The sequence below is a fragment of the Haliaeetus albicilla genome, chromosome 11, assembly GCF_947461875.1.
Source record: "Haliaeetus albicilla chromosome 11, bHalAlb1.1, whole genome shotgun sequence".
NCBI lineage: Eukaryota > Metazoa > Chordata > Aves > Accipitriformes > Accipitridae > Haliaeetus > Haliaeetus albicilla.
This window is the reverse complement of record NC_091493.1, coordinates 11,547,897-11,560,147: the sequence shown is the minus strand read 5'-3', so window position 1 is coordinate 11,560,147 and position 12,251 is coordinate 11,547,897. Positions and strand designations below refer to the sequence as shown.

The 12,251-nt window shown below is 40.9% G+C and overlaps 1 protein-coding gene across 2 annotated transcripts in view; it reads left to right on the top strand.

The window, feature by feature from the left end:
• The window catches only part of NRG3 (neuregulin 3), a 436,764-nt gene extending 425,227 nt beyond the window's left edge, over window positions 1-11,537 (top strand). For both annotated transcript variants that reach the window (XM_069796150.1, XM_069796149.1), the window contains exon 9: window positions 179-11,537. In XM_069796150.1, the coding sequence (XP_069652251.1) occupies window positions 179-686 (508 nt within the window). In that variant the 3' untranslated portion in view covers window positions 687-11,537. The remainder of the gene's footprint in view (window positions 1-178) is intronic.
• Window positions 11,538-12,251: the final 714 nt, after the last annotated feature.

The following is a 12,251-nucleotide window of genomic DNA, read 5'->3' as shown; positions in this document are numbered from 1 at the left end:
CAGGTCTCCCAAGTCTGTTATTTTCCCCAGGGCCACACTATTACCAAGTGCTCCTAGCGCGAGGGAAAAATGACATATATCTTTTCAGCACAGTTCACTGAATCTCATACAGCATTCCTGCTGCCGGTTGCATCTGACCGCTTGATGTACAACAAAAACTTCTTTTTGCTCTTTCCAGGTATTCATCCAGTGGTTTAAAAACTCCTCAGAATACTTCAATAAATATGCAACTGCCTTCAAGAGAGACGACCCCTTATTTTAATAACGTGGATCAGAAGGACTTGGTCGGCTATTCATCTTCAAGGGCCAACTCCGTTCCCATCATCCCGTCTGTGGGCTTGGATGAAGCCTGCATGCAAATGCAAAATGTTTCTGAAGTAACAGGCATCAAATGGTGCAAAAACTCCTATTCAGCTGAACTTGTCAATGTGAGTTCCCCAGTCAGTAATTGTCTTATAGCAGAACAACATGAAGTGAAAATATTGCTAGAAACTGTGCAGGAGCAGATTCGGATTCTGACGGACGCGAGGCGGTCGGAGGACTATGAACTGGCAAGCATAGAAGCAGAGAGCGGTGCGAGCGAAAACACGGCCTTTCTGCCCCTGAGCCCCATGGCCAAGTCAGAGCGAGAGGCACAATTTGTCTTAAAAAGCGAAATGCAAAGAGACTCGGTATTGACCAAGTGACTTCGTGTGGGGGTTGTGGGAGGGGAAACCAGAGATCTGTGCATTCGATGCTTTGCTAAACAGGAAGGGAGGAAATTAAATACAAATTATTTATATGCATTAATTTAAGAGCATCTACTTAGAAGAAACCAAATAGTCAATCGCCCTCATATCATAGTGTTTTTTAACAAAATATTTTTTTAAGGGAAAAGTTCCAGGAGGGATGAAGCGTACATCAGGTGCTTTCTAGGCAGGATTAGACATACAGTTTCAGTTACAGAGCATTTTACCACAGTCCCGTTCGGCTGTCCGAAGGCTTAGGCTATGCATCTTTTTTTCAGTGGAGGCCAAGACCATTCTTAGATTCATTTCTGGTTTCGTGGCAGCGCTGCACTGAGCTGCTGGCTGGGGATTCAGACCCTGGTGAGCAAGTCCCGTGACCCTGGCACAGACCCGATCCCCTCATCCCCGCTCCTCTTGGTTCCAGGTTCATACCATGGAAACAGGCACGCAGACATCTACTTCTGAGGTAGCAGCACAGGTACCTACGGTGGAATGACAATAAATCCCTAAATTGAGCCAGATGCTTAACTCTCGACCTTACTTTAATGTGTCAGTCAGGCCAAGAAAGTCAATGGAAACATAGAGGAGCTCTGGGTTTGGCCAAGCGCGGAGTGGGATTGGGGTCTGTAAAGATGCAGTGGTCAGGAGCCCGCAGCTGCTCCATCTTCTGAGCTTTGCCTATCAGAGCTGTTATGGTGGAGAGTGAGGAAGAACAAGAGAAAGTGCAAAAGTGTGTGTTACAACAGGTTTTGGTTTGGGTTTTGGTTTGGGTTTTTTTGAGTGGGAACATAAACTCCATTGTTCATTACTGACCCCTCAACATTTCTAAACTGTTATACTTTGAAGGCATTTGTAAGCTCTCAAGGAGCGCTTCTGAGTGCGTGTGTATTTTTTTTAACGTATTTTTTATTATGGGTTGTTCAGAGGAGAGTCAGGGAGATCTGATATGATCAAAATCCAGCCGATAAGTGTCCACGCTGCCCTAATTTGTTCCCGCTTTCAGTTCTCCAGTCACTTTAATTAATCATGGCTTAGGCATTTGAACTTTAAAGCTTCAGCCCTGCAGATGGTTCAGTATGGGCAGACCCACAAGCATGCACAGATCTGATTCTAATGGGGCTATGTAAGAGCAGATGGTTTCCACCAAATCACGCCCTGCAGGGGATCAAGGCCTTAGAGAAGAAATGTCATTTCCTGTTTGCCGTATCCCAATCACATTATAAGCATTTTTTGCATTTGCTTTCTTTTGAGTCCTTCTTCCCCCCGTAAATTGTAACACAATATGCCAATAATGCAATGAATTGGGTTCGGTGACACACACATTACTGTTTTTACTAGTATTAAAATATCTGCTTATTCATGGGGAAAAAGAAAATCAGCTATAATAAAAAATTGCTAAATAGCCTTCCCTGGTTAATGTCTGAAGATTGATTTAAAAAAAAAAAATTACAGCATATACAGAATCTTCTAAAACATTCCTTTGCAGCAAATTAATTGTTAAACTTATTAATGTGCCCCAGACTTCCCAGTTCACAAGTCTCAGGACTTCCCAAAATAGCACAAGCGATCACACAGTGCTGTTGTATGTTGAGTCAGAATAAAGCAATATTTTAACCTCTGTCAAGTAAATTTGGAGAAGAAATGCTGAAGGTGTATGTCATTTTTTTTATTAAGGCAGTAAAAAAAATTACCATTCACAGTCTTCATTCAGTAAGTCTTATTTTGGGTTTCTTTTGCTGTTTTTGTTTGGGGTTTTTTTAAGATAAAGTTGATGAAATTGTCTTGTTTACAGAACTTTCTATGGCTGTAATCTTTGCTGTGTGTTTTCAATAAAAATATATTTGAGGGCAAATTATGCTTTATGCCCCAGGACGGAGCATGCCTCGTTTGGACTCCCTTCTTCAATGACACAGAGCTTTTGTTGTAGCAGTAAGGTGGGATCACTGTGAGGAGCGGTCTTACTCTGACATGTTTCTGCAATATGTTGTGGCTGGGCACAATCTCACTCTGCATGAGCTGAGCTGACTGCGGTGGGTATGGCCCCAAGCCCGCACCAAATAAACCCTCTGAAAGACGAGGTGCATTAGCTGGGGCTCAGCTTTGCATCCCTACAGTCGTGTGACTTGTCCATCAACGCCGTTTACATCCCGCCAGCTCAGGACATGACTAAAGTGAGCTTGCCTCTGCCCATAAGCCCTGTGAACATACCTGTAATATAAAAACTGGCTACTATATAAAGCTCTGATTCAATAATTTGTGAAGTAAGATCACAATTAATTACTTGTTCACCATTAATTTCATCAAGAGATGGTCTTTCTGCAATAAAGTGCAGAATCCTGCTCAAACAGATGTTTCAAAATTAAATCTTTTTGATCCAGATGTAAGGCCTTCTCGCCCCCAAATCCTACCAAACTCTGCAAATTCACCTTTGGCAACATATTGGAAACACACGGCAAGATTTCTGTTGAAGAAAGAACCATATCATAAGCAATGCCTTTATGGAGAGAATGTGTTCACTCAGCACCCCAGAAAGACCCAGAAAGAGGGGAAGAGCGATGTATTTAAGAGAATGAAATGTTTGACTGAATGACAGATGAAGATCTGAAATGGTGAGGATATCTTCAGTTCATGTTAGAGATGCGATCTTGTACTCAGCAAAGGATGTGTGACTGTTATATGTTAACTGTTCTATTCAGTTTTCAGCATGTTTGAATAGAGAGACGTTAATATTAACCATATGACAGACTAGTGTATTATTTGTTAAGAGTATCGCTTCAGATCCTGTTGAAACTGTCATTGTTTGCAGAGGAAAAGAAAAAGGTTTGAAAACATCAAACTAGGTAGCCTTAATGTCTTTTGTGTGTTTCTCTAATGCTACTATTTTCCTCCGTGGACCCTCCTATTTTACAGTGAATGGAACAACATTTTCTCTGAGGTCTGGCAATTAATTTTGTAGAGGACACAAAAGAAAGTTGTACTGAAACAGTCAAAATGATAGGCCAAATTTTGCTTTCCTTCTGACCCCTGTGGTCCCATTGAACTCAGTGGATTGGAAGGGATGCGAGTCAGTGCAAAATGCAGTTCATTCCTAAAATTACATCTGTTCCCAGCCTTGGTAACAGACTGTAATCCTCCTAAAAGAGGCTCTGAACTCAGTCGGTTACCTGTAACATAATTAAAAATTATATCTGACCTATGAAGTTCCAAGTGTAGTCTGGTGTGAAAATTCACACATGCAGCATTACACTTGAGTAAACTGGGAGAACAGCTAGCTAAATAAATTGAATGTTCTCTGAATTGAACAGAGAAAGCCTATGTCTCTTCAGCATAATACTGTGGAGCAGAATTATGAGAGGTGTATATTCTGACCTTTTTTTTACTTCCGTATAGAATTTCTTGAAAACAATCCAAAATAACCCTAAAAAAAAACCAAAAAAACAACAACAGTAGGATGATCCCAGCATTTGAAGTAGGAAATGTAGGTGAATATGGGCACATTTCATAGCGTTAACCACTGAAAAACTCTTCAGTACACCCATGACCCAAAGCTGAAACTTTCTAATTCTTGCAGGATCACGTTTAGATCAATAAACACATCCATGGAAAAAGAGCTCTTCAGAATGTTTTTGGTATCTAGCCACCTAGCCACACTCTCAGCTGATGTAGTCAATGCAGTAGTGACAGTTTATATTAATAGAGGATCATGCCCCAAATCTTTTCTACTCAATGTCCAGTGTAGTGTCACAAAGCTTAGTAGTCTACCGCATGAGGTAAGGACTTCTACACTGATTTATGGAGCTACTTTCATTTTGCTTATGAAAACTATACTCATATCAGTGTGTGAGCACCCTCACTGGAATACGGTGCAAGGTTCATTGGCCGAGTGATCGGTTTGTCAGGTCTATCTTTTACAAGGACTGAGTATCACTGACCAGGCTCTAACAGCAATGAACTTACCACCATGTGGCTAATTCCAATGTTATTCATCAAAATACTAAGCTTCAGGTTTAAATTTTGCAAAAACAATGAGACAATGGCATGTGCTTATGACCAGGCATGTGCTATATATGCTCCTGTATTAAAAGCCTCTTCCCAATTCATCCCCAGCTTCCTTTAGTCTAATTTTGGACATTACTCGAACATTTCTTACTCTTATAAGGAATTATGAAAATGAATACCAAAGAAGAACTCTTTCAGAGTCCTAGCTGCAGTAAATAAAATTAAAGCTTGAAGGAGCAGACCTGGAATAAAAACTGGTTTTGAAAATGGCATTAATATCAATTGACTTTCAATAAATGGAATTTCCCTGTAAACTGTTTTTCACTTGGGAAAACAATGAGCTTATAAAGTGATTTTTTATCTTGGCATGAATTTAAAATGCTCATCTTCAAGCAGATTGGGAAAAAGCAAATATTTAGTATAGATTTTTCACCTTTTTTGATTTATTTTTTTAAATTTTATTTCAGTAGCCCAACAGGTCAATGATCCCATTATCTGTATTGTCTGACACATAGTATTAAAGGCCATCTCTGTTCCTTTTTGTCGTCTAGATGCTGGACTGTTAGATTTCCTCAAAGAGAACAAGATTTTATCTGAATTATATTAAAAAATGATTCATAGAATAATATAGTTCTTTATCTTGCTGAAAATACAAGGTGATGCAAACTTTTTTCTTTTTGTACTGCATTATTACTGTAAGTTCATAGCAAGATTATGCTCCCTTTGTTTTGATGTCTACTCACATGAAAACAACTGCGACACCCAGTTTTCAGGCTTTAGACTTGGCACTTCCAAATCATCATATCAAAGAGGATTTTTGTATTTTAAATAGCGAAGTTCAAACATGACATATAAATGAAATAGCTGCAACAGCAGTAAACTTACTAATGAAGTGGAGTGGGTTTTTTTCATTTTTATTAGATAGCAATTAGAGGATTGGGCCATAGGAATCAGTAGTCTCTTGCAAGAAATACAGTCACAGAGTATATTAATGGCAGTGGAAAGCCATTGCTGTAGCCCAGAACTGGGGAAGGCCACAGCAGAGGAGGAAACAGTCATCCACAGTGTACGCTGCAGGGGGTAAAAGTGCTTTCATCTTAATAGTAAAAACCAATATAGTTGTTTATCTGTTGAAACGGCCAAAAAGTTAAACTACCTGAATTTATTAATGACCATGTTGGTAGCATCTGAGAAAAGGAAAAGGGGCAGAAATTCCCAAATTCGTAATGCTTGTGCTGTCCCTTGGAACAAAGGTAATTATGTTTTGATTATTATTACAGCACTGTTTTTAATGTCTGCTGCAGAGACAGAGCGATCACATGACACTAACAGGCTGCACTGACCCTTACTTTCTTGAAAAGATTCAGCAGTCTCCTCTTTGGTCAACAGTCCTGTAAACAAGGAGTGATCTCCTAGTACCCCACAAGACTGCTATTGTGAAAATTTTGCCAGATAAATAAGAAAGTAAAAATACAGCAAAACAACCTTTTTTTTTTTTTTTTTCTTTCTGTGAGGGACTATAATATTCTATAGCTATAATGGAGAGGGGTTTGTTGATGACTAAAGAATGTAAATATGGTATAGGATATACCATATGTAAGTGGATGGAAATCCTGTATTTGCACTGTTGCTTTTAGTAATATAATAGACTCTAACACCATCAGGAGGAGACCTACATGCAATTTATATTTCTTTTTTCCTTAACAGTGACCATGGTCTGTACCACATCACTATAGTGACAGCGCATTGATGTACTCTTGTTTTTATTCCTTATTCTTGCATTGCAAGGCCTGCTTCTGTGCTGTCCTGTGCCCACTCTGGTTTTACTGACATCGCTGAATTTGCAATGGTTCAGCATCATTATTCACATTCAATTTTACCGTGCCCTCAGAATCAAGAGTATAATTTACAGCCTAACGTTTGGGACAGTGGGGATGTCCACTGAGTAAATTTAAGGCCTAAAAACATTCAAAATTTTATACACTTACATTTGTCTGCTTTGGGTAGACCTAATGGGAAATCTTTCCCTTGAAGAAGGATTTATGCAGCCTGTGCTGCAAGGCATTTACCTGCCGTTCCTCCGTATCTGCCAGTATCAGCGTTTCCAGTCTCCAGGTGAGCCGCTCTCTTCGGGTTCTCCTGCCCAGCGCTGGGAAGTACTGTGAGGTTTCAGACCAGAAGCCTCTGACTTCTTTCAGAGTACCAAAGACCAGAAGTCATCTCAAGTGTCCTGAGCTATAGCTTCAGATGTGACTTTCTGCCTCTTAATACTAAAATGTCTCCAAAGGTTAAGACCTCTAACATGCATTGCATTATATAATGTAATATAAATAATGTCAAAGTTCATAAGAGTTATATGGCAAATATTGTTTTAATCTACATCTTGCTTTGAAGGTATATGGAACGAGAGCTCTCAGTTGTGTGAATATTTGGAAACTATAGATACAAATAATAATACACGAATAGAAAAGAATACCAAGAATAATTAATATTCTAAAATAAAAAGATAGTTCCTTGCTTTCTCTGAAATAAACAGTAGTAGCTGCAGGTTATTGAGATGCATCAGGCAAATGAAAGAAGTCTCAGCGAGGTGATTTTACAAGTCATTCCAGTAATATGTCCAAGACCTTTTTGTAAGGAATTCAGGCTTAGAGTTTCCATTGCTTGACAATACATTAAGATGATGTTTCTTTCAGAAGATAAAGCTTACTCCTGTACAGAGCTGAGGCAGGTATCGCTTACCTCAGTGTAAGAGGACAGAAATGTGGTATAGGTTTCACTTTGGCATCTGACTCAAGTTAAACTCATTTGCTTTAGATTCTCTCTGATCTCTTCTTCCAGGAAAGAATGAGTATCCCCAAAAAAGAAATGAGGTATGAATACTCAATGACTTTTTTTCAAAAAATCTACCAATTGATAACTAAGATTGGAACCATCTGCTGAACTTGAATGTCCTAGAAATAGCTGAGATTTTGACTGTTCTTGATGGAGGAAACAGCAGCTAGTAGAAGTATTACCACCCCCACCACCCCAGCAAGATGCACACTGTGAACTTCTTCTGGAGAAGAGGGTAGGGAGCTTCTCCTGGCTGTGGCAGAGCTTTTCTGTGGGTGAGGAGGGATGGATTTTGAGTTGGGCCAGGTCATGTCATCTGAGAAACTTGCCTTACTTTTATTTCTTTCTCAGATCTCTTTCATGTCAGTGAAACTGTGGTCATCAGCACTAGGGTTTTTTTTTTAAGTAAGTTAGTGATTTCCAAATTCTGGGATCCTTTAAAGGGTTGAGTTTTGGAAGCAGAGACTTCTCAAAAAAAAAGTAAAATTTCTTCTGTGAGTTTTTAAAGCCATCTTTACTTGAAATGCTTTTATTATATTAACTATTTTTTAAAAAAATAGATGTTACAAATCTAATAATAATTAGATTTACATCACGGTAATAGGGGACGGGTAAGATCTGTGTTTCATGTTTCTCTCCTTATCTAGTGGAAGGTGTCCCTGGTCATTGCAGGGTGGTTGGGCTAGATGACCTTTAAAGGTCTCCTCCATGCCAAACCATTCTAAGCATTCTCTGAGAAGTGTGTTCAAGTTAGTTCTTTTATGTATGGAATCGCCCATAAAATGCTGGAGATTTCTGTGCACATTAATGGCAGCTATGGGTTTTACATGGAACGGTAAATAAAATTAACATACGTGCCGAGAAAACAACGGACTACAAAAAACTTCAGGTCAGACTCTGGTGTTGTACAAGTGGCAGCTCTTTCGCTGAAAGCACAGTTGATGAAGAGGGAATGAGGGTCCCAGAGGAAGATATTTATGGTGGCTCAGCAGTCGAGCTGACTGAAGTAAACGCCAGGTTTCCACCTGGCAGTGCTAACCCATGCGCCTTTCTAAAGCTGGCCCGCCCCGAGCCCCAGGGGCTCTGCAGCTCCTCCAGCTAGTGACTGTACCAAAAGGCAGGTGTCAGCACTGGCTTCTGTGAAGACTCCTCTCATTAAATTGAAATGAAATAATACGAACTAAAAATCGTCGGGAGTGGTTCTCGGTTGCTGTCGGGTTATACGGAGTGCCAGCAATGGTGCTGATTCACAGTTTCTGAGGCTGTGGCTCACAGTTTGCCCTGACCTGTTAGTTCCCTCCGCCTGAGCGGGAGCAATCCGAGCAGAAATCTCTCTGCCACCAGGGGAACTTTGGAACAGCAATAAAGCAGTTGGGTTCCAACTAACCTCATTTTTTATCCTTCATTGCTTATTCTCCTTGATTATTGCAGAGGTGAAGTTGCTTCCAAAGTCCCCTTAAAGTTGTCTTCGCTGATCTGTCTTTGCCAGCGTAACTGGTTGTGATCACTCAGCTCCAGTTCTGACAGTGGTGTAAGGTCCTCCAACTCCGCAGCTCAGAGCTGGGTCTTGCAGTCCGCAATCACGTATATATGTACAAGCAAAACTCTCCATACTTGTTCCGCAGCAATCGTATGCATTCAGATCTAAGCATGGATCAGCTGCCAGCCTGATCTTTCACATTAACATTTTTATTTAACAAAACAATCTTTTAAATACAATTTTTATGCTGCTGCTTCTCTCTGTGTTGTATAGAGAAGCAGCAAAGGCAAATTCAGCCCGTCTGCATTTTCATCTCGGGTAACGGTAGGGTTAGGGTTTTTTCCAAAGCAGCTCAAGAGATGAAGTCTTTAAAGTTCTGACCTCAGAAGACGAGCTGATACCCTGGCAGGGGAGGGTTATTCTGAGCAGGTTTTGCCTGTGTGCATGCTTATCTAGTCGGTCTTTCTTCTTAAGAAACCTTCTTTCTTCCAAGAGCCAATATACCTAAAAACACTTAAAACATTAAGCAAAACTAAGATAAGAGATCTGCTCTGCCTTCTCTGCAGAGGGGACAGGCGCTATAAGTAAGGGCTAATTACCAAAAACCTTTCCAGCTAGTTCCACTAGTATTTGCACAGACTGGTAATGCTAAAATGACTCTGTATGGTTTGGTCACATTTATTTGCAGGCTGTGATATATACATATATAGAGAGAGAGAGAGAGAAACTGGTAGCCTGTTTTAAATTGTTGGTGATTTGTAGTATCTCAGGACGGACTTTCTGAGTGCTCAGGACAGCATTTACCGCTCTCCTTAACCTCCACCTCAGTTTCATTTGACTAATGGACATTTCTATTCCATAGGCGGGAGTGACACCCCGTTGCCAGAGGTGTGGGTGTCACACCAAGCCCCACATTGCCTTCTGGCAAGCAGGGCAAACCAGTCCTTCCTCCAGCCTTGCAGGCAGCACTCTGGGCTGTGAGGGAGCATCCTGCGGGCTCAGCCCCTTCACCAGGCAAGGAATTGGGTTTCACAGTGGGGGAGGCCTCCTAAGCTAAAAATGAAAAACTCTCCCAAGACTGAGATAAAAGGGTGACTTGGAAAAAACCCCTAGAAATCACAGTCCTTCAAAACAAGGCTCCTCTGTAACCCCATATAGATTGGCAACAAAGTTCTGATTTTCATTTCAATTTCTCCAGGAAGTAGTAGAGTAGTTTTGCATTTACATTAATTTAAAGCTGTCTCTAGATGGCTTCAGAGAATAGAGAGAACACATCACTGTGCTTGAGGAAGGTACTATAGCTCATGGGCAACCTTCCATCCTTGTGGGTAGGATCTGGCGGCAGCCCTCTGCCTGTCTTCCTTAATTAGCTGAGAGAAGACCAGGCAGTGCCCCACATTCCTTGCTTGCTGGCTGCCGATGCGACCTGGAGCAAATCCCCGTACTAAAAGCACTTATAAATGGAACGGAGGTGATGGAAATGTGGTTTGTTCACTGTGAATATCCAGCTGGGATAGTTGGAATAACTGCAAGGGAAGAATTGCCTTTGCAAATCATGTGCCTGATTTATTGGTCAAACAGTTTTTTTAGTCCTCGCTATTTAGTCAACAAGGACATTAAGATGTCCAGAAAGAAAAAAGTGGAACGATTGGTTCCCTGAACTAGTCTTAATGGTCACAAATCCAATATTTCAGACTTTTTGCTGAGCGCTTATAAAGTAGAGTCAGTCGGCTTCATTTAAATAGATGAACATTTATTGTAGAGTTATACCTGATTTCATGCTTTCCTTTATTGATCACTAGATCTTTTCCATATCACATAAAATTACGGTTACCTTAAAACTGATCTGTAGATATGCATGAAACAGCACCTAATGTGGACATGAAGTCTGAGCATTCTCAATGCATAGGGCGAGTCTTGTGAAACCTTCTTTTTAGCAGCTGAAAGTCTTGAACCATTCACTGAAATAAGACAACTATTTGATTTCAACAAAATTGATTCTGCTGTCAATAAAATCACTGATAAACACTTGAGTTGGATTTGGGGCTTCTGAATAATATATACATATATATGTAAAGCTACATACACAAACTTTTTTTAGAACACAAAAATGAATGCTCCAGCTTAAAGTTTATTCATCTAAATAGCTGGAGAGAATATCCACTTAACCACATAGCCTAAACACATTGAAGGAGGGAAAAGGTGTTCATTTTCAACTGTGTTTATTTTTTCACCAGTAAAAACAGAAGAAAAATAATCATAGTGCCTATGAGAAAGATTGTGTTTCAAGGAGTGTGCAATGTGTACCACAATTATTTTAACTGCAAATGGAAGCTGCTTTTAGACTGAGTGTGGTTGAAAGGAAATAATCTTACAAAAACTGTCACACAGCATCCCAGGAAATGTTTTGGTTTGGTACGTTTGGCCTCCATTTTTGTGGAGCTGTACATTCCTGTCCATGGTTTTAAAGGATAAAAAAAGAACTGATTTCAGAATCAATCTGTATTTTGACTCGTTTTTATACTCCCAACACCTAGGTTGGTTTACTATATGTGTAAGCGAAGCTGAACAGTATCATTTTTCTGCTTAGTGTCACAAATGAGTTTCATCGTGTTATTCACACAGTCCTTTTTCCCTGCTGAAGTGATGTGGCCCTGCTGTTGCCAGATGTCTCTCTCTTAAGGCAGAGGTTTCATTTGTTAGCAAGGCCACAAAGAGGGTCAAGACTAATCCATCTGAAGACAGAAACTTTCTTCATTCAGCCCTGCTGGTGGGAGGATCGGCTGGGGTTAGCTGGAGTTTCGGACAACAAGCTTCAGGGGGTCTCTAGCGTCTCGGCACATGCAGAGGTACCTGCCTGGAAAGCCCAAGTCTGCTGCTGCTGAAGTCCATCCTTCCACTCTCACCTGCAAGCCTCTCAGTTTTGGGCTAAACGAACCAGGTAGAAAGGCTGAAGCGTCCAAAATAACACATTCGCAGGGAGGATCAAGCAAGAAGAGAGGCAGAGGCGGCAATATCTTTATTTCTGGAGTCCCAGCAAAAAGGGGCGCAAGTTCTTTGTAAAATGACTTCCCACCTGAACAGGGTGAAACAGATCGAGGTGTCCCAGCAGCAGCCACGGGGACGGGGAGAAATCTCAGCGTCACCCACCCGTGTCCAGCTGGGGTGGCGGCAGCTCCCGGGATCCCCCAGCTGGGGCAGCCACGGGG